This window comes from Emys orbicularis, chromosome 1 (assembly GCF_028017835.1).
Source record: "Emys orbicularis isolate rEmyOrb1 chromosome 1, rEmyOrb1.hap1, whole genome shotgun sequence".
Taxonomy (NCBI): domain Eukaryota; kingdom Metazoa; phylum Chordata; order Testudines; family Emydidae; genus Emys; species Emys orbicularis.
In genome coordinates, this window is record NC_088683.1 from 53192823 (window position 1) to 53215986 (window position 23164).

Genomic DNA, 23164 nt, shown 5'->3' on the forward strand with positions numbered 1-23164 from the left:
AACCTCAGCCTGGACCAGTCAACACAAGAGATCCACTTCCTGGACACTACAGTGCTAATAAGCAATGGTCACATAAACACCACCCGATACCAGAAACCTACTGACTGCTATATTTATGTACATGCCTCCATGTTTCATCCAGACCACACCATACGATCCATTGTCTACAGCCAAGCTCTAAGATACAACCGCATTTGCTCCAACCCCTCAGACAGAGACAAACACCTACAAGATCTTTATCAAGCATTCTTACAACTACAATACCCACCTGCTGAAGTGAAGAAACAGAATGACAGAAACAGAAGAGTACCCAGAAGTCACCTACTACAGGACAGGCCCAACAAAGAAAGTAACAGAACGCCACTAGCCGTCACCTTCAGCCCCCAACTAAAACCTCTCCAGCGCATCATCAAGGATTTACAACCTATCCTGAAGGACGATTCCTCACTCTCACAGATCTTGGAAGACAGCCCCCCAACCTGAAGCAAATACTCACTAGCAACCACACACCACACAACAAAAACACTAATACAGGAACCTATCCTTGCAACAAAGCCTGTTGCCAACTCTGTCCACATATCTATTCAGGGGACACCATCATAGGACCTAATCACATCAGCCACACTATCAGAGGCTCGTTCACCTGCACATCTACCAATGTGATATGTGCCAGCAATGCCCCTCCTGCCATGTGCATTGGCCAAATTGGACAGTCTCTATGCAAAAGAATAAATGGACACAAATCAGACGTCAAGAATTATAATATTCAAAAAACAGTCGGAGAACACTTCAATCTCCCTGGTCACTCAATTACAGACCTCAAAGTCGCAATACTCCAACAAAAAAACTTCATAAACAGACTCCAATGAGAAACTGCAGAATTAGAATTAATTTGCAAACTGGACACCATTAAATTAGGCTTGAATAAAGACTGGGAGTGGATGGGTCATTACACAAACTAAAAACTATTTCCCCATGCTAATTCCCCCCCCCCACCCCCACTGTTACTAACAACTTCTTGTCAACTGTTGGAAATGGGCCATCCTGATTATCACTACAAAAGTTTTTTCTCTCCTGCTGATAATACCCCACCTTAATTGATTACTCTTGTTATAGTTTTATTATGGCAACACCCATTTTTTCATGTTCTCTGTGTATATATATCTTCCTACTGAATTTTCCACTGCATGCCTCTGATGAAGTGGGTTTTCGCCCACGAAAGCTTATGCTCAAATAAATTTGTTAGTCCCTAAGGTGCCACAAGTACTCCTCGTTCTTTTTGCTGATACAGACTAACACGGCTACCACTCTGAAACAGGAAAATAATAGAAGACAAAAACTCTATCACCTGTGTGTGAACACTTTTCACAAAGCAATCACTTGATAGCTGAGCTATCAGTACTCATCCTCAAAGGAAACCTGTACAACACTTTCAAATGATGAGCCTGGGAGCTTAAATTCATAACTCTGCTGGCCACTAAAAATAATGGACTGACTAGAGACGTCGGATTTATGGCTTATTATAACAATCTGTAGCCCACTAATTCCCCCTTTTGTCCTATGACTGCAAAGGTGTTAACAGGCCACTTCACCTTGAACCATCCGTTACAACATGTGCTAACTACTTATGCCATCAATCTGCTCCACCTTGGATTTAGCTATGACCTCAGAGTACCCGTCCCAGACCTGAAGAGGAGCTCTGTGTGGCTCAGGAGCTTGTTTCTCTCACCAACAGAAGTTGGTCCAATACAAGATATTATCTCACCCACGTTGTCTCTCTAAGGTCCTGGGACCCACACCACTGCACTGCATACAAGGCTGGCTTCAGGCAGCTCCGCCTCCGACCCTGGCCTGTGAGTGAGAGACTGCCCCTGTGCTGTCAATGACTGAGGACTACACTTCCCAGCAGGCAACGCGGGACATCACATGACACGCATGCCCGGTGCTGGCTCCGACCTGCCATAGAGACAGAGCAAAGCGCAGCGCTCTCACCTCCCGGCCGGGCTGCGTGCGGAGGGGGGAGGAGCCGCGGTAGCACCATGGAGCCCGAGCCGCGGCCCGGGGCTGCCGCCGCGGCCCTGACCCAGCCCCCGGAGCAGGAGAGGAAGCTGGAGCAGGAGAAGCTCTCCGGGGTGGTGAAGAGCGTCCACCGGCGGCTGCGCAGGAAGTACCGGGAAGGTAAATGCCGGGGCACGGCTGGGCCCGCCCCCGCACCGAGCCCCTCGGCGGCCGCGGGTGGGCGGTTAGAGCTGCCCGTGAGGCCCGGGGAGCCGCCCCCTGCCCGGAGCCCGGGGGAAGGAGCGGGGGCCCGGGGAGCCGCCCGGGGGAAGGGGAGCGGAGCGGGGGCCTGGGTTGTCGCCCCCTACCCGGAACCCGGGGGAAGGGGAGCGGAGCGGGGCCTGGGTTGTTGCCCCCTGCACGGAGCCCGGTCCCGAGGAGCTTCCTCTAGGTGTAGCAGTTGGGGCCTGGGAAGAGGGGGTTTAGGCGTATCCCCCAAAAGAGGGGGACCAGGTCCCGGTTTCCTGCCTCTTTTCGTGGCGCCCCCTCCCCCCCAATTGAACACGGGGGTTGGGAGCCGCAGCCTTTGCGTGCGGCTGTAGGCGCTGCTCACAGTCTGGAGCGTTGTGTTTGTGCACGTAAGTGCCCGCGGTACTTCATCCTGCAGAACCGCGCTCCACTGCCAGTTGGACTGCTCACAGCTGGCAAATTGTCCCTTTGTCCCGCGGCGGCTGCCTGTCGTGTCTCTCTCTTCTTCCCTCCCCCCATAAAGCTGCTTTTCCTGGCCCAGGAGTGCTTAAATTTCTGAGCTTCTGTTGTCTGCACATCCCAAGGAAGAAATTCTATGGATAAATGATACCCGGTGATGTAAAAACAGGCTATCAATTTATATCAAAAACCAAGTGCAATATAACCTGTCTAATCTGCATATCATCAGTCCCACTCATCAGAAGACTTAATTGCTGATGATGTAGTGAGCTCTTGCAACAAACTTTTACATTATGAAGTATATTATCTCATCTGACCAACAGCCCTTTACATATGATCGAGGAGGCAGGTCACTAGTAAAAATGCTTGCTTTACCCTCCTCCATGAGAGCTTCAAATGTGTGCACACTATTGTGTGGGATTGGGACAGCAGAAGCATCCCAGAAATTAGACATAGCAGTTTTGAAGATTTAAAATAAGGCACACTGTAAAGTTGAGATTAATAGGTCTTTAGAACAAAAAGGACTATTATTCTCTAGTCTGACCTCCTGCAAAACAGGGGCCATACTAGTTCATCCAGTAATTCTTGCATCAAGGCCATAATTTCTGGTTGAGCTATAGCCTATATATTTTACAAAAATATTCATGGAATGGAAACTGTTCTTCTAATAATACTAATACTTAGCTTTTATATAGCATTTCTAATCTTTAGGTCTCAAAGTGCTTTACATTTCAAACAAATTCCTGCCTCTTAGTCTGTGGCTGCTTGAAGTCCATCTTGCTATAGAACTGATACTATGCTGCTCTCTGTGGGTACTCCCCAAATTCTGAGAACACATGTTTCTTCTGCTTCCTAGCCCAAATTTGCATGTGATTTGGTCTTAGCTATCCAGTGGATAGATCTGTCAGCTCTTTCATGCTGGAGACCAAGGAGCACTGGTTACTCCAACCCTTCTGGGCATATCTACACTACATCTGGGAGTGAGCCGCTCTGTCTGAGTACACAGAGTAAAAATAGCTGTGTAAATGTTGCTTTGACATTGAGGCTCAGGCTGGCACTCGGGCTCTCAAGCCCACCCCTATTCCCCTCAGTCTTGAAAACCCAAGCCCCAGTCCAAGCTGCAGTGTATATAGCTATTGTTAGTACAGTAGCATGAGCCCCATTACCATAAGTCTGTCAACTGGGCTGGGAAGCTCATTCCCAGATACAGTGTAGGCATACGCATAATGGCCACACAAGCTTGAAAGGAAGGATTTCTCTCATCTTCCAGGCTGAGGAACCATTACCAACACACACAGCTTAGGGCTGGTCTACACTGGCAATTTACAGCACTGCAACTTTCTTGCTCAGGGTGTGAAAAAACACCCCCCTGAGCACAGCAAGTTTCAGTGTTGTAAAGCACCAGTGTAAACAGTGCACCAGCGCTAGGAGCCACGCCTCTCATTGAGGTGGTGTTTTTAGAGCGCTGGGAGAGCGCCACATTAAAGCATTGCCAGTGTAGACTAGCCCTTAGCTGCTCAAATTGTTCTGTTGCCAGGACTTGTGCTTTTGGCAGTTCACACCTTTCTGTTATTTCAGCCTGTCTGCAGATTCAGAAAGACAACATAAAATAGCTAGGGTGTGAATTTAAAGCAGGGCTTTGGAACAGAGCCTGGAGTGCGGAGCAACTCCAGAGCAATGGAGCTGCAGGTTTTTGCCTGGAGCTGGAGCACAGCTCCAAAGCCCAAGTGCAATAGTTATTTGGCACTAACTCCCTGTGTGGACACTCTTATTCTGTACTAAAAGTGCCTTTTTGTGAATTAGGTGAAATAGGCAGTAGCTATTCTACAATAATTATTCTGGGCCTTTCCCTTTATATGGAAAAGCCCTCTGCTAACACTTTTAATTGTCATAAAATGATTTTTTTTATGAAAGCTTAAATTCTGCAGAAATGGGGGTAAGCCTCCCTCTGCCCAGGAAAAGATTCTTACTTGCCATTAGCAAGTGAATATGTAGGGAATAATTTACTGGTACTAATACTAGTCATCTTATTCAGAATGCACAGTTATTGTTTGATTTTCCTCATGTACTGCATGTACTGCATCTTACACATTAGAGAGAACTTCAGTTTCTTGTATTTTTTGGGGGGGGTAGAGGGCGAATAACAAAACTGTTCAACAAATCATACTTCTACAGCATGGCGCTTTCCACCATTATAATCTAATCAATTGTAATCCTCATGAGTTACTAGCTATCAGTACCATTAGTTTTTCACATTGAAGTTGAAATAATTATCTTCTGTTCAGTTATCTTCTCCACTACACCCTAACCTTCCAAAAACATGCTTGGGAATCTCCCTCTCTAGAGCTTTAACATCTTATTGAACTTACAGTACCTGAAAATGCTTGCTTTCAGAATTCTGTATTGCCTTCTTAATATACATTTTATTCTGTATAACTATCTTGATGAAATCCAAAATGGCAGCTTACAAAAGGCTACATTCATTTGGTAGTACACCAGCATTTCAATTTCCGTGTGAGTGTGGAACATTCAGAAAACCAGGCAAAAGTTAAATCCTTAAACATGTACATCCAACAGGTAGACACAAGGCAATGCACCCAGCTGGCTTTATGCAAGTAATAATGAAGCTGCTGATCTTCTTCAAAAATCTTTGATAAAGGCATTAAGATCTAAGAGCGACTAGGCTTTTTTCTGTATTTTTTTACTTCCCCATTTGTCAAGCCTTGTTCTGTAAAGCTAATTTCCATCTCATGAATGGTATCTAGCAGGCCACACCAAAGTTGCTGTTTCATGGACTTGCCAACAGAACTTTACTTTTAATATATGAAATCACAAGTGGCGCTGTACTATGTACAATGAGCTACCAGTGAAAAAGGGAGCATGCTCAACTTCCTCAGTGAGAACTGTATAATTACTTGACATCATATAGATGATTCTCAGAGAATGCACTTTCATACTGTCATTGGGATTTTAATAGTTACTTTGTTCTGAGAAAAGTGAGGTAGTCCCTTCCTCAAGGCGTTTAGATGAATTTTTTTGCAGTTATACAGACTTATTTCTGATAAGCAGATTTCAGTGCTGATGTGAATGAGACCATTACTGGAATTACTTACTATTGAGTGAATTTAAAAGGCAAGTTCATGCCTTACCTGACTTGTTTACAGCTGGCATCACTGACCTCACATTGATTTATTGCCCACCATGACTCCCCTTTCTTTTTTAAAAAAATGAATCAGTATAAAAATGATATTGGCATCCTTTAATACTACAGGCTAATGCAGGTCTCAACCAGTTTTAAATGTTTGTGTTTAAATGTGAAAGCAATGTTTGTTTTAATGTGCAGTTCCTAGTTAAAAGATAATCTTGTCTAATAGAATGTATGTAACTGAAGAGAGGCTTATTTAATGACACGTCATCCGGAGAGCCAGGCAGTTCTTTCAAAAGTTGATGCTGTTCTATGAAGTCGCTTTGCTCAATGTTGCATCTTGTCTCATTTCCATGTTTGTCTAGGCTTCTCCCATTTTCAACAGCACTGTTGTTGCATGTTAGATGGCCCACATATTGGCTATTTTATTTGTAATGTGACTAATCTCTAGGATGGATTACCATATTAGTTGTAATTTATTTAATTTTCTTTGTGGCAACCGTGGCAACCTCTCATTACCTAACCCCAGTGTTAAAGCCTGTCACTTTAATCTGGAAATGAGACTGGAAACGCTCACCACAAAAAATACATTTTATTTTTATTTCCAGATCTTTACTTTGCATCTCTTAACCAATACTTCCCTTTTCTGTTTGCAGGGCATGGTCAGTCTGACCCACTTCTAGTGCAAGTGTTGGGTTTGCCTTTGGCTTTTAGTTGGTAAATGAGAGGGAAAAGTTGTTTGCAGAAAAATGGATAAGCGAAAATGGTCATATAACAGTCTGTTTTGTGATTATACTACCCTTCAGCCCTGTCCACACTCGTCTCTGAACCATATTTTCTGATTCATTATTAAGCAAAGCTTAAAATAGCTTTAGTCTAAAATGGCTTTAATATGGGTTAGGTAATCGGTGTGTATTAGTCTCTTATTTAAAAATCTCTTTTTAACAGTTGTTACGTGGTTGAGTCCTATCAACAGTGGTTAAACACTTCAACCAAATTATCCTAAATTATTAATAAACTGTTTTAAACTATTTCAGGTGAGTGACTTCTGCACAAGTGTAGACAAATTTTCTGAAGTTATTAGATGAAAGGGCTGATTGAGGAAATCTCCTTCTTCTGAAACATCAGGCATGGCCATGGCTGGAGATGGGATCAGGAGGGCCAGGGCTCTTAGGTGGCACCGAGCATTTTCTGCCAGGTGCTTGGCTGGCTGGTTCTTGCTCATGTGTTCAGGGCCGGACCGTTAACCTATATGGGGTCAGGAAGGAATTTTTCCCACAGATCACATTGGCAGTGACCTGGATTGGCGAGGTATTCGCCTTTTTCTGCAGTGTGTGGGTTGGATCACTTGCCAGGATTATCTGGGTTTATCTCACTTAATCATTTTCCTGACATTGCAGCAGCTTCGGGCACTGGTTCATCTCAGTCCCTCCAATTCTTGCCTGGGGCACATAATAGTCTAGTCTCTGGGTTGTGATACTTCAGTCTTTCGGTTGTTGGATTTAGTGTACGGGTGCTGGTTGATGTTGGTGACCTGTGAAATACAGGAGGTGAGACTACCTGATCTGGCCTTAAACTCTGTCTCTCAGAAAATCTAATAAACGTCTAACGTGTCTTCTCCCACAAAAAAAGGAAAAATAAAATTGGATACAAAACACATGCTTTCAAAAAGCAATATAAATAAAATAGAAAATTAAGAATGAACATTATATATGCATAAACTTCAATTATTTCATAATTCATTTTGTATTAATGTAATCTTGCCTTTAAACTCTACTTCTGTTCCCCATCTGAATTGTTTATTTTAGATCAGTGGTTCTCAACCTTTCTAGACTACTGTATCCATTTCAGGAGTCTAATTTGTCTTGCGTACCCCAAGTTTCACCTCACTTAAACTACTTGCTTATACAATCAGACATAAAAATACAGAAATGTCACAGCACACACTTACTGAAAAATTGCTTACTTTCTTATTTTTACTATATAATTATAAAATACATTGATTGGAATATAAATATTGTACTTACATTTCAGTGTGATACTTGAGCCTGTTTTTCACTTGTGAGCCTTGTCTGAAGCCCAAACCCAGGCTGTGGGGCTGAAGCATGTAACTTAGCTTTGGGGGGGCCCCTGGTTAGCTGCCCTGCTGATCACCCCTAATGCCAGCCCTGCACTTGTGACACCCCCCCCCAAACCAATCTCTCGACGACCCCCTCCTTTGGTGCTGCAACCCCCAGGCTGAGAAACACTATCTAGATGAGTGGCGTATCCCCTGGAAAACCTCTGAGTACCCCCTGGTTGAGAACCACTGTCTTAGACTATAAGGTCCTCAGAGTAGGAATGTATTTTGTTGTATTCAGGTTTTAATACCATGCTCTTCACTGTAGTGTTTGAGCACCTTGCAGTAGTGCAGTAAACAATGTGCTTACACATCTGTCACACATTGTTTGCTCTCTCATCCTCTTACCAGAGGGAGAAACATGGAATGGAGTTTCTCGTTATGGTTGGGTGGTGGTGGTTCAATATACCTGTTGCTATGTGTTTATATTTGAGAAAGCAAGGTCAAATAAATGCACCTTGCACTTGGAGGTGAAAGTGGTGAGGTTTATGGTAGTCTTTAGTTCCTGGGGGAGTTAATTCCACAGTCTTGGACCAACCCGGAGAAGATTGTCTTCTGCCCAGATGAGCTTTACTCTTATAATGGAACTCTCAGCAGTGCCAGAGGAACAAAGTTGTTGACCAGCATCTTTATCCTGGAGCTTTAAATGGTCTTTTAGTTATCCTAGGCCCAGGCCAGAAAGCACTTTGAAGATAACAACTAAGACCTTGAACTTGATTCATAATTCTATGGGAAGCCAGCATAGAGAGCCGGGGACTGATGTGATTTGCTTATGATAGCCTGTGTTGCTGTTTGACGCACTGCAGCATTTTGTATCGGTTAGAGTTTCCTAAGTCCTGTAGGTTTCACCCCCAGGTATATTGGATTGCTGTAGTCCAGCTGAAAGGTGATGAAGGCATGATTAACTGAGGCCAGGTCTTTGTCTGCCAGGAAGGGATGGTGTCTCCTAGCTAACCAGAGATGATAGAAAGCATTACTCTTGTCCGTTGCTTTGTGAGAGTTTAAGGGTCAGTGAGGAACCCAAAAGTATTCCTAGACTACAGACTAATTGACCAATTGTGGATGTGAATTTTCAATCAAATGAGACGACACTGTGGCTGCAAGTTCCTCAAAATACTTTCCTCTACCCACCACCATCAGCTCTGTTTTGTTGAGGTTCAGCTTGAGCCAGTTGTCTTTCATTCATGAGCTGATCTCATCCAAGCACTGGGCCATCTTGATGGTGGTGATGTGGTCGTATGTGATGAAGGATAGTTGGAGCTGTGTCATTATCTGCATATTGCTGGCACTTGAGTCCATGCCTGACCAATTTACCTGATAATTAAAAGATAACCTCTACATGCAACTATCATAGACTTCTATGGTTCAAATAAGTAAATAACAATGAATAAATAAAACTGATAACTAAAAACACCCTCAACTCTGAAGTGTGAAATTTAATGTACAATTAACTGCATCCCCAAAAACTATATTAAAAAAATGCTAAGGTTGCAAAGTCAAGCACTCAAAAGTTAGGAAATAGAATTAAGGTTGCCCATGCCACTCTAATTCTGCCCCTTCCTGATTATGCATTCTGATCTTAAATCACATGATCACCTACTTCTTTTTCCACAGCAAATAGAGGGGACAGTGTGAGTACACAAGAGCCTTTTTTCCTGTTCTCTTTTCTGGTATCTGGCACCACAGCCGGGAGAAGCAGTTGTAGGGAAAGTCCTGCTCAGCATTTGCAGCCATCAGTTGCTCCATGGGGAAGGCACAGTTGCAGTTCATTAGGCAGACAGGCTTTGTGGGGATGAAGCAAACTCAATGCACATGGAATCTTCAGAGAATCTGGTAACCAAATTCTAGGAAGGCTACACTGAGCATATGCAAACTTACATTTATAAGTGCCCCGGAAACTTATAACTTCGCCAAATTTGGGTGTCAGGGTTGGCAAAAGGCAAAACCATGACACTAGGGTGTGACCCCTCTGCCAAATTTCTGGTCTCTTCTCCACAGCATGGTTGGTGGCCATACAGCTTCTCAACTACTCAGTTGCAAGATTATTATTTTTTTTTAACATAGGCAAAACATGTTCCCCTTAACGTTTCCAGAAACAATTGAAACATTTTAGCTGAAACTTCACAAAAAACTTCAGCCTCAGTCACCAAGCATAGAAAAATTTAGCCCGAACAGTTTGACAAAGTTTTATAAGCCACTGCTTCTAAAGGAAAGTGTTGGACAATCTTAACTATAAGTGGCACTGCCAGCACCACCTATAATAATTAATATAGCACTTCTCGGCAGTGCTGTATAGAATCAAAATGTCATCACTTCTGTGAGTTCAGCTGTCATTCACTGAAGCTTTTTTATAGCTCTGTAGAGCTTACCTTCACCCTTCAGTTTATCTGTTTTCAATCACTTGACCACAATAAAGTCAAAACAAATTTTCCCCATTTTTTTTTTTAAAAAGGATTGTTTTTAACAATGTTAAGTCTTTGACAAAGAATGTAAAGTGTATATTTTGCAATTTTAAAAAATACAGGAAGGAAGGGTTATGTGTACATGCTAGAATTCCCCCCCTCCCCCAAAACCAACCCCAAACAAAAATCACTTTTGCAATACGGGTAGTTCTTTCCCTATCTTCACAAAAATAACTGTTGGCAGATCTCCTCTAAGTGAACTCTTCCTTTTGTAGCAGTACAGTCATGTGACAGCTTCTTGAGTAAGTGTCTTCTGTGCAACATTATCCATGGACAAGCAGGTTTTATACATAGTTTAGACGGGAAATTTACAGAGGCCAGTTAAGTGCCTTACTTCCATTGAAATCCAATGGAGTTGAGTGCCTTTGAAAAACTCCCCCTAGATACTCTATGAAGAGTTAAAAAGATATTTGGTCATGGGTAAAAAGCAAAACAGGATATTGCACTAAAATACTGGACTGTCTGACTTTCTTTAAAAAGAAAGAAAAATGTCTGTAGAGACCACCAATACCAAAGCCACTTAATTTTTCTATAGATAACACATCAGTCTAATGAGCATTACTGCTTCTAGATTCTTTTAAAAAAACTTAGATTTAAATATCATTATAGAGCCAGTGCCATTCATCATTTGTTTTAATCTCCCTCTAGAAAGAGGAAAATACTTGTAGATATCAGCAGTTACATTTTCAAACAATAGCCATCAGATTCAGAATTGCATTAAGGCTTTAATTTTTTAGTAATGATTTCATGTTAATAAGCCCCAAAATATGACTGACCTTACAACAATAAATGTTTGAGAGCTGGAAGGTGCTTTCCTAAGAAACAAGTTGTTGTTTGTTGTTGTTATACTCTACCATAGTTCCTGCTCTGCTTGTACTCCCTTTTCTGTATCTGCAGAAGTTAAATAAATTATATTATTGGGTTTCTACCAACGTGAACAGTGGCATCACAGATATAACTGCACAAAAAAGGAAGTGACCAAACAAAAAGCCTCTTTGAAAACAGAGGGAAAGTACATCTGTAACTGTCAAAGTATGTTTGGTAGAGAAATGTATTATAAATTGGGATTTTTTTATTAAAAAAACGCATGTATCTGTGATTCAAACAATTCTAAAAAATCCCCATACCTCCTGTTAAAGACTCCAAAAATAGGCAACAAGTGGTCCTGTGATCCTTTATGTAATTTTCAGGCATTACTTTCAAATAACAAAATTATTCCAAGACTAGTATTTTCTGGTATATTTGTATTGTGTTTCATATATAGTATTTCCGAAACTGATATTGCAGGTCAGTGTATGATATCCGTTTAACAAATGTCTTCATTTGCTTTTGTATTCTTGGGTCTGTACTGTACACCTATTTATGAGTGTGTGCTGAATATGCATTTGAGGCCCAGCATAAAGTAGTCTGACTGGGTCTCTTGTTAAAATACCTTCCATTTGAGCTTATATAAGTAGTCTAAATGATCTGATTATGAGATATTATGAACTAGAATTTGCATCAGCCTTGGATAACATAAGCTGTGCAAAGTTTTATTAGCATTGCTGTAGCAGTAGCAGAGCTATTGTATGTAGGGATGTAAATAGTGGTTTAAAAAGTTAACCAGTTAAACGGTTAAAATTATATTTAATCGTTTAACCATGAACCGAGGTAGCTGCGACGGGCCTGACACAGCTGGGGATGGGGTCACTCAGGCTGGGGCTGGAGGCCCACTCTGGCCGCCGGGGTTAACGGTTAACCTTTTACATCTCTAATTGTATGTTTAAAGAACTGTTATACTGCAATTTTTGCAATTTTCTATGAAGATCAAATTAAAAATAAATCAGCGATTATAATATTACATCAAAATTAAGTGAGGGAGTTAACTAATGTAGTCATATCAGCTATGAATTTTCTTCTGAAAGTTATGGGACAGCAAATTGACACCAATATTTACTGCATAGCCTCAAAAGAGTTTTGTGTTGACTGACAGACAGAGGAATGTATAGCTAAATGAAAGCTTGCTCATATTTCGTTGCCATTGTTAGCAGTGTCATCCTTTTTTCAGATTAGATCACAAAGTGTAAGTTAAAGTTTGTAAAGCAAATATTATTTCTAGTAAGTGAAATAAGAAATATCTAATTACCCTTACTTTTCTTGTAAATAATTCAAGTATATTCCATTTTGGACAAGTATAAAATTAGACAAACTAGTCTTGCAAAATAGTTTGAGCTCCATTGAAATAGTGAGTATGTTATGTGAGAAGAGGGCAGATGATTAGTAAACTTCTAGAATTTTGAACATGCTGAATGTTTTAAGTGGAATAAGATAGTGAGTAGCATTCCTAATTTAATTAACTTTTTCTCTGCTTAGCCACAGCTACGTTTTCCAGTACTGTAGCACCAAAAGGGCATATTTGTTACATAATGCAGCACTGGGTATTTTTCCGTCATCGCATACCAGATACTTACAGCAGAGAACTGGCTAAGTTGTTTAACTTCCTCTGATAATGGGGATAGGATGAGAGAGAGTCAATTAGTGGACTATAATGTAAGAATATATTCCATTTTAATCATTTAAAGTGTATAAAAGAGTGTTGGTACAGTAGGTGGATGTATCTGAAGTCTAGAGTCTGATTTGATAGTTTTGAAAATAATAAAATGAGTTGTCAGCTCAGATTTTAAGAACAGTGTGGAATTTGTCATGTTGAGTTTCCCTAGGAATTTTTTAACCTAACATTGCCTTAGCTCAGTGGTTCTCAACCTTTTTTCATTTGCAGACCCCTAAAAAGTTCTACAGGAGGTGCGGATCCCTTTGAAAATCTTAGACATAGTCTGTGGACCCCCAAGAGTCCACGGACCACAGGTTGAAAACCCCTTAGACATAGTCTGAGGTCCCCCAGCTGAGAACCACTGCCCTAGTTGACAATGTTTGTTGCCATTTACTGATGTTCAGCATGTTGTGTAAACTGATATACTGTTTCAGTGAGGAACCTTGAGGTATTTGTACAAACACTTTAAATTATAATCCTTGTGTGGAACACTGGGGGCATGTTAAAAATTAGACTGTTGATGGCAACATATTCTAGTTAAAATCTAAGCAGAAGCTTTAAGGTATAAATGGGATGTTGCCATAGCTAGGCGTTTGAAATTTGGAATCTTCCAGCAGTGTCATTGTATCCTTGCAACTTACAGATGTTGCTTTCCTTTAAAATGGAAGATTAAAGGGGTGCATCTATAAGCATCTTTGTAGAAACATGAAAATATGTTTTTGTTTTTAATGCAGCAGTAGGCAACATGCTATGCTTGATTTTTCTCTCTGGGACCAGCAAAGAGATGCACAGTTCTAGGAATTTTTTTGCTAAATAATGAAGAGCAGCAGGGAGAAGCTCACACATTGTGTTCTGAATCAGCTTAATTGTCACTTTATATTTCTGAGTGACACATTTATGGATTTTTTTTTTTTTTAAAGATGAGATTCTTGAACAATGTCACTCCAGATTATATCCAAATCTGTCTTATTTTACCATTGTTATACAATGGTTTGCATCCCTTTTACTAAAATTAAAACAAAAGTATAAGCTAGTAACATGACATATAAATTGAAATAAATATGTACTACCCTACATATAGGCCCCTGTCTATAGTTCTGGATTGCCATAGCAAACTGTTAAAAATACTTTAATAAATAAACAAACACTGGCATAGTGTTGATAGAACACTATCCTGGCGGCAACATGAATATAACAAAAATTTAATAAACTCTACTAACAAAACCTTTACCAGAGTTGCTATCCTCAGTTTTGCCCAACTCACATCTTTTATGCACAAAGGTAACAAAGAAAGTTTACCATAAGTTAAGAAAATTCTTGGTGTTGTGAATAAGTAATATATTTCTAGTGAAATAAATATCAGTTTAATTACCAAAACACTCTTAAATTACAAGAGTAAAAAAAAATAGCTATGTGTTTTGTACTAAGGACTTTAAGGCACTCTAAAATTGCTTGTGACAACTTCTTACTTTCAATTTCTTTTAAGTTATGTTCCGTGTATGTTAGCCCCAAACAGTTTAACTATGGTCTACACAGATCAGAAGATGGCAGTTTGTAGATCCCACCCCCTCCTGCATCTATCATCGGGTGAATTATTAAGACACAGGCAGAATAAGATGTAACACAAATATTTATTATGCCACTAGTCAGTAAACTAGACAAGGACCCCCTTCAGACAATAAACACAAGGAAGACACACTCGGTTGTTAACAGTTACCGGAGCATGAAGCTCAGAGCCCTTAAACCCCCTTAACCTATGGATGTAAAACAGAGGAAAACCACAATGGGTATTACAATACCATATCCTGAAGACAGGGACACAATGACAAAAACTCAGGATACCGACAGGGATAGTGGTGAAAATCAGGGGCACTGGACACCAAACAGGAACTGGGTATTCTTCTCCCTCTGGACAGGTCCTCTGGGTAGGTCTTCTCCATCTTGGGCAGATCTTCTCCCTCAGATAGGTCTTCAGTGCTTGCCCACACAGTCTCTGCTTGACCTCATAGACCAGTGCAAGTATGCGCTCACTAATGGTGTGTAGCAGTTGAGTGCAAGTATGTTAATAGAGACCAAGAATCCAAAGTCCTGAGAGTCCTGGTCCCTCTGGGGCTCCTGGCAGCTGAACTGTGTGGGACACTGGCTGCCACTCAGATGGACAGCCCTGAGTGACAGGCCTGCCTCTCACTAAATAACCTGCAGCTGCTAGGCAGATTATGGCTGTCACATGACTGACTGCCCTGACCTTTCCCCTCCTTGATTTGAAAAAGGCTGAAAGGGCACTAAATCATCTGAGGAGAAGGGTATCCAAGATGAAGGCTTAGTTGTCCTTTTACAAATCCAAGATGGACATTACATAAAACAGGCCAGAAACAGATTTTACCCAACATGTATACTTCAGAGTTTTTGCATTTGAATGGTCGGTTTTGTGTTTAATAGATAGGGTAATGTTACCGTGCTGTATCTAAAAGGCTATTGCCTGAGTATCAGCTTTTACTATCTTTATTTCAAGCTGCTTAACTTTTTAGTTTACTCTGCAGCTTACAGCACTTTAACCTTCTGAGAGTAGAACAGCTGATGAGATTTCTTAAATGTATTAATAAAATAGTGCAGATCCTTTTTTAAATGACTTTTCAGTTATGTATATTTAAATTGTGAATAAAAAAGCTGCTTGTGTAATGTGACATGCCAGTGCACTCAGTATGTACTGGTGAAGTGAAAAACAACTGAGGTCAAAATTAAAGTAATCATTTTTCTTAATAGCCATTGATAGTCATAATTTAAGAATGTAGCTTTTAATAATTTTTAACTTGTGGAAACTGATATTGTATATTTGGGTAATCAGCACCTCTTTTTTTTTTTTCTGTTCTCTATTCCCCACCCCACCCACCCAGCGTCAGGCAATAAGTCATTCCATTGTGAATGGAAAGAGTTGTAGTGTGTAGCATTTTTTTTGAGTGAGCTCTGCTGTTTCAGTTGTCAACTAGAAAGGTAACTCTGTAGTCATTATAGGTCAGACCAGAACTGCGTCTTTGGTTCCATTTTAAATATGGTGAATGGCAAAGGAAGCATGATTGATGGTAATGACTACACACATCCTTCGTACAAAGAGCTGATGTGCCCCAGTGGAGTCTTCGGTGAGTGGGGACTTGCATTATAATTTGCACATAGATGACACCTTTTCATCTAAGGTTCTCAAAGCACTTTACAATAGGGGGTAAGAAATATCACTACATGTGGTGTGTTATGAAGACCTAGTATAGGAAACTCACAGACTATGAAATGAAGTGCTGTCTATTGACTCTGTAATACTTGGTCAGATCTGTGAGTTTTCTTGTTTACTATTAGCTATGATCCGCTTGTGAAATGTAGTTGTAAGCACTACAGTGGGAAGAACGGTATGTACTTGTGAGTTCACCTATAGAATCTATCACCACCTGACAGCTATGTTCAGGAGATGGATGACAAAGACTAGAAACCATAGTCAGGATTTTTGTTTTTCTTGTGGAAGTTGTTACAGTGAACTACTTTTAGTCTCAGTTGTGCCCGGATAGTGCCATTGCTTTTTTTAAAAAAAGTTTAACGTTGTCACTCTTCCCATTGACTCTTGAAGCACAAATTAAATCTCTGCACCCTCCTGAAAGGAAATAATGCATAAATTTGGGCTTTGATTTAAAATATCACAGATTTCCTGATCCATATGTTTAAAACTGTTGGTCTTATTTTTCTGTGCAACAATAAAGCTCTGATTAATCACCAGAATCAATGCCATTAGAGTCTTGTGCTCAGATATATAGTATCAGCAATTCCTAGGCGTAAGGCTGAGGCTTGTATCAGGGACAGATTATCCCACAGCTGCTTTCTGCGATAGTTCTTGGATCTTCTTTTGAAGCATCTGGTGCTGCCCAGTGTTGGAGACAGGGGGCTGGACAGTGACACATCCAGAGCTAAAATGCAGAAGAAACTGAGGAAAAAGACTTTTATAAAAGTATCCTATCACATTTGCTGCAGGGATTCTGTTCCTCATTCTTTATGGTGCTGTGTATAGTCAGAACTCAGCTTTTAAGTCACTTGTTCATCTAAATTTAAAGTTGTTCAAATAAATCACTTATTTCTGTTTCAATTTCAGAAACGGGAAGTGGGAATGCAACTTTCTTTAGACTGTAGCCTCACTGCCCCCTTTAAATATAAATAAAAGAAGTTTTTTGTCTTTGACTGGACTTCTTTAACTTTGTCCTGTCAGGAATTTTTTTCTAATTAAACTTAAAGTAATCTCTTCTAAGAAATTACCCATTTAATTGATGATAAGGTTACCTTTTATGTAAACCCCATTTAGCACTACTTAAAAGTGTATGTGTGAAGGATTTCCTTTAGGGGAAAAATGGGGTGGGGAGCAGTGTAGGACAACAAACTAGATTTTTGTTTTGTTTTTGTTTTTGTTTTTGTTAAACCTGAAGAAGGCTTACGTGGATGGAGAGCATAGTCTGGGAAATGCATCTTAGCTAGATAGATACATGGGATTGGACTTCTGCATCATATCCAAGAATATACTGCTATAAGGAATCTCTCTTTGATCATCAGTTGTATTTGTAGTCAGTGACAGAATTGCAAGGACAGGTAACCAAGTAACTGCTTAAAGAATTAATCTTCCAGGACATACAGAACTGGTGATATGTTATTTTTAACAACCTTGGAGAGAGGGAACCAAACAGAAACATAAATGTTTTTTTAAGTAAAGCTGCAGCAGGGACCTGCAAGGCTTGTAAAACTCTCATGTTATGAGCAATCGTTATAAATCAGAATCTCTGCGGTCTGACACTTACATGACTGATTTCTTTTATGGGAGGAATGGGGCATTAAAAAAAAAAAAAAAAGCTGTTCTATGGAATCCATGCTCAAATAGGATTTAAGTTGCATGAGAGGGGAGAGATGGAGACAACACTCACAGCTGTACTTGACACCCTGTGAATGAAATTAAGGAAACCCTATAGTAAAGATGAACTGGGGGCAATGATTATCTGAAGTGCAGAGCTTAATATAAGGGACACGAAAAAATATTATTCAAGGAAGCCCTTCTGATTTTATATAAGAATTCCTGATTAATTCTAGGTTATTCTGGAACATAAGCTTTGACACATCATGATCAGTCTTTAGTACATTCTTTTGAAATAGTCAGAGACATTTTCATATTGTATTTTTTATTTCCAGTGATCCATGCAGCCCAAATTTGCTATGCGAAGTCCTTCCTGTAAACTCCACTGCATTTACCATTACCTAAGCTTTGATTCATAAAACAGTTTCTATCCCATCTAGTTCTGAAGGTTCATTAGCTTATGTTCTCTAATCAATGTACTGCAGTCTGCATTTCCATTGTAACTCTGAAACTTAAATGGCAAGCCCAATTAGGTACAAAGTTAAAATATATTAATTCACCATTAGGTCTGACTTGAAATCCAGATGTGGCAAACACCTTTTTGGAGTCTGTCCACAAATAGTGAGTCTTTTCAACACTTTCTTTTCAATTCAAAGGACATGCGAATGTGCTTGTTCCATCAATATCCTATTCAGTTTGAAGTGAAAAGTTTGCTTTTAAACATATCCAAGTCAGTTGAGGATTTTTGTCATTAAGGAATTCCAGGGGATGGTTGGAGGTTCATGAAACCTTTCAGTTTGCACTGTGAATATATTACTTGTCAGGTGGCTAATTGTCTTGCTGCATGTGAAGCCTTTGAGAGCAATGGGAGTGCCTCAAAATGAAGTGCCTCCTCAGTGCAACAATACTAGCGTAAACATGATAAATATGAAAAAAAGAAATATGGAGGAGAAAGGGGAAATTGTGTTTTAAGGAGCTCAACTGTGCAGTACACCTCTACCTCGATATAATACTACCCGATATAACACGAATTTGGATATAACGCGGTAAAGCAGTGCTCCAGGGGGGCGGGGCTGCATACTCCTGCGGTTCAAAGCAAGTTCAATTTAACGCGGTTTCACCTATAACGCAGTAAGATTTTTTTTTGGCTCCCGAGGACAGCGTTATATCGAGGTAGAGGTGCATTAAATATTTATCACTTCAATCACATCTTAAATTTATGCTACCAGGGAGGTAGGTTAGGGAAATAAGACATGGCAATAAGGCAGACTTTAAAAGATAGTTTAGTTTTTGCTATTCTTGAAATGGGCAGAAATATAATTTCTCATTTCCTTAAAATTTAAGTAATGTTTTTTCCTATGTCTTTTTCTTTTTTCTTTTTTTTTCTTTTAACACAAGGAAGCCCAGTCCCTGGAGTAGCAGAAGGGCTCCCAGGACAGGTGAAAGTGGTTTTGACAGTCCCAAGAATTGGTGACAGCAACAACTTCACAGAGCCAGCTGCCTAGTGACCTTTGGGCCAGCCACTAAAAGAAAACAACAAACACAGCTCAGACTTCCTCTGACGCTGCCTAATTTAATCCATTTGAACGTTCTACATCTACTCTAGACAAGTGTTGTTTTTTTAGGTGAGGGAGAAAGTGAAAGGATCACCAATAGTAGGAAAGGGTTTGAAGAGGCATTATTACGATGGGGGGGGAAATTCCTAGAGTTAAAACTTTAAAATATGGGAAAAGCAGTATGACCAGGCTAACTAGTAAGGGGGGTGGGTGGGGGGGGGGGGAAATGGCAGTTAGGAATGTGGTCGGAAGACAGTGATAAGTAGTTACTAGGCATTGGCCTAATAATGGTAGAGAGTAAAATTGAGTGTAGTACCACAAAGTTAACTTATCTTTTATTTGTAATCTTTTTTCCTTGTACTGCTCCCCTTTTTTTTTTTTTTTTTTATCTTGTCTCATCTTGTTGTCCTGTTTCTACTTAGACTAAGCATTTCAGGGCAGGGACTGCCTGTCCTGTGTTTGTGTGTAAGGTGTCTAACACACTTCTGAATGCTCTGTAAACAAATAATAAACTAGAGCAACTAATCAAAGCACCAGTAACTTTTAGATAAGCTTCATCCAGGAGTCTTGTAGTTATCATGTGCGGCCCATTAACAGGAGCACAACTTAGCAAGATTCAGAGTATTGTGGTGGAACAGTTGCAAGATCACAGTTAAGGTTGTGTTAGAATTTATTAACTACCAAGTTTATTTATATCCAAGCTTGGACTGATCAGTGGTTGGTATTTCCTAAATTGATTTTGCATAGCCACAAACATGCTTCATTAACCCACTAACCAGGAGAGAGAAATTACAGGAGTTGTATTAGTGTCTTACCAGACAGTGGAGGGTGAAGAAATCTAGGCTATGGCTGCACTACAGCATAAGTTGACATAAGTTACGTCACTCATAGGTTTGAATTAGCCAGCCCCCTGAGCTACATAACTTATGTCGGCTTAAGTGCCGGTGTGGACAGCTTGCTGTGTCAGCGGGAGAGCTACATCCGCTCACGGGGGCTGGAGTAATTAAGCTGACGGGAAGCTCTCTCCCGTCCGCTTAGAGCGGCTACACTAAAGTGCTTGCTGCACCGCTGTAAGCTCTCTAGTGTAGCCACAGCCCTACACAGTTTCTCTTTCTATCCCCCAATGTTTGTTCAGTCCGATGTTGGTGCTGCATGAAACACCTTTTCCAAGGAAACCCAGCAGGGGGAACAGAGTGCTCCTGTGTCTCATCCTACTCAGGCATGCTCCCAGGCTGATGTCTGTGTAACCGCTGATGTCTTTTATTGCCAACTACACATTTTAACACACACACCTCTCTTAATTCAGTGCTTTTGGGAAATAATGAGAATGAAAGGTGCCATATGTATGCTTTCGAGTGTTCTGATCAGCCAGTCAATTTACTAATAGGGGCAGAGTGACTTTTCTGCCGTATACTAGTCATAAAGCAGACAGACAGATCTGTGCTAGAGCTTTTTTTGTTTGCCCTGTTTCCCCAGTCTCTCTCTGTTGGATTTAAACTGTATGTGGTTTGCTTCTTGGCCTTACGGCATGAATGCCATCTCAGATGAGAGAATGCAAATACCTGATTGGAAATATGCCTTATTCTGTTGATATCTGCATTTTATGCCTTCTGAAACTTTTTCAAGTAAAGGAAATTGGCTTAATATCCCTGAACCACACTTGAACAGGCAGTCCAACTAAACAAGGAGCTAAGTTGCTTCCCTTAGATTTCCTCAGTTATGCAAGTTAGCAAATTTTTGTATACCTACACCTACTGCATCAGAGGTCAAATGGGGGAGGAAGAGCAATGGTAATGCTTTGCGCATTCATGACACCAAAATAAATTGCTATTTAAGGTAGATTATGCAGTTCTTCATAATCATCCCTCTTCTTCCTTGTTGGCTTTGATTAGCAGTAATTAGCTAAGCATGTTGACATGTAAGTTGTCATAAGTAGATTTAATACGTTAACACTCCTATTGATATGAATGGGAGCAATTTTGTTGCTCTGTTTTTAGGGTGCCTTTAGACTTAAGGAGATATCACTGCATCAATTTGCTTGGCTCACACTTTAAAGATTGTGAAGAAGACATTTAGACCTAGATGCTGCTTTCTAGTGTCAAACATTAAACACATATATTATTTTGCTCACACTCTGTTTTTGTTTTTGTTTAGTGGGAGACTTTGACAAGATCTGGCGTGAACACTGCGAGGATGAGGAAACTCTTTGTGAATATGCTGTGGCAATGAAAAACCTTGCAGATAATCACTGGACAAAATCTTGTGAAGGGGAAGGTCGAATTGAATGGTGTTGCAGGTAAATCTTTGTATGGTTTAACAAGATAGGATTGTAAACTCTGTCTCAAACTGGCAATCTGAGTCTTCAGTGCAGAACATATTCTTGCCTTCTGTACTTATCTCCAACACTCCTGTTTTCTTGTGTGGTTATTTTTAAGTAAGCATCAGGTTTCCCATTGTTCCATCTCACTATTCTTAGAATTTTAGCATGTGATGTTCTGAATTTTTATTTTAAATCCAGATTAAAGCATTCCCAACTAGCTTTAGCAAAACTTCAATGTGTTGAAACGGTTAGCAGCTAAACTTGTTATAAAGAACATGATTAGTACTTGGTTCTAAATCTAGACTCCTCAAATTGAGGTAATCCTAAAACTGGAAGGGACCTCGAGAGGTCATTTAGTCCAGTCCCCTGCATTCAAGGCAGGACTAAGTTTATCTAGACCATCCCTGACAAGTATTTGTCCAACCTGCTCTTAAAAATCCCCAATGATGGAGATTCTACAACCTCCCTAGGCAATTTATTCCAGTGCTTAACCCCTCTGACAGGAAGTTTTTCCTAATGTCCAACCTAAACCACCCTTGCTGCAATTTAAGTCCATTGCTTCTTGTCCTATCCTCAGAGGTTAAGAAGAACAATTTTTCTCCCTCCTCTTTGTAACAACCTTTTATATACTTGAAAACTGTTATCATGTCCCCTCTGTCTTCTCTTCTCCAGACTAAACAAACCCAGTTTTTTTCAATCTTCCCTCATAGGTCATGTTTTCTAGACCTTTAATCATTTTTGTTGCTCTTCTCTGGAATTTGTCCACATCTTTCCTGAAATATGGCGACCAGAACTGGACACAATACTCCAGTTGAGCCCTAATCAGCGCAGAGTAGAGCGGAAGAATTACTTCTTGTGTCTTGCTTACAATACTCCTGCTAATACATCCCAGAATGATGTTTGCTATTTTTTTTTATTATTATTATTATTATTATTATTATTATTTTATTATTATTATTATTTTATTTTTATTTTTTTTGCAACAGCATTACACTGTTGACTTATATTTAGCTTGTTATTTTGATACGGTCTCCCACAATATTCTTGCCAGCAAGTTAAAGTAGTATGGATTGGATGAATGTACTATAAGGTGGATAGAAAGCTGGCTAGATTTTCGGGCTCAACGGGTAGTGATCAATGGCTCGAAGTCTTGTTGGCAGCCGGTATCAAGCGGAGTGCCCCAGGGGTCGGTCCTGGGGCTGGTTTTGTTCAACATATTTATTAATCTGGATGATGGGATGAATTACACCCTCAGCAGGTTTGCAGATGACACTAAGGTGGGGAGAGAGGTAGGTACTCTGGAGGGTAGGGATAGGGTCCAGAGTGACCTAGACAAATTGGAGGATTGGGCCAAAAGAAATCTGATGAGGTTCAACAAGGACAAATGCAGAGTCCTGCATTTAGGAAGGAAGAATCCCATGCACCACTACAGGCTGGGGACCGATTGGCTAAG

At 40.4% G+C, this 23164-nt stretch overlaps 1 protein-coding gene across 1 annotated transcript in view; it reads left to right on the forward strand.

Moving 5' to 3' along the window:
- The first annotated feature begins 2039 nt into the window (after positions 1-2039).
- BMT2 (base methyltransferase of 25S rRNA 2 homolog) overlaps positions 2040-23164 on the forward strand; it is a 60072-nt gene continuing 38947 nt past the window's right edge. The window contains exons 1-2 of the mRNA XM_065422764.1: positions 2040-2178; positions 21546-21687. Coding sequence (XP_065278836.1) covers positions 2040-2178; positions 21546-21687 — 281 coding nt within the window. The remainder of the gene's footprint in view (positions 2179-21545; positions 21688-23164) is intronic.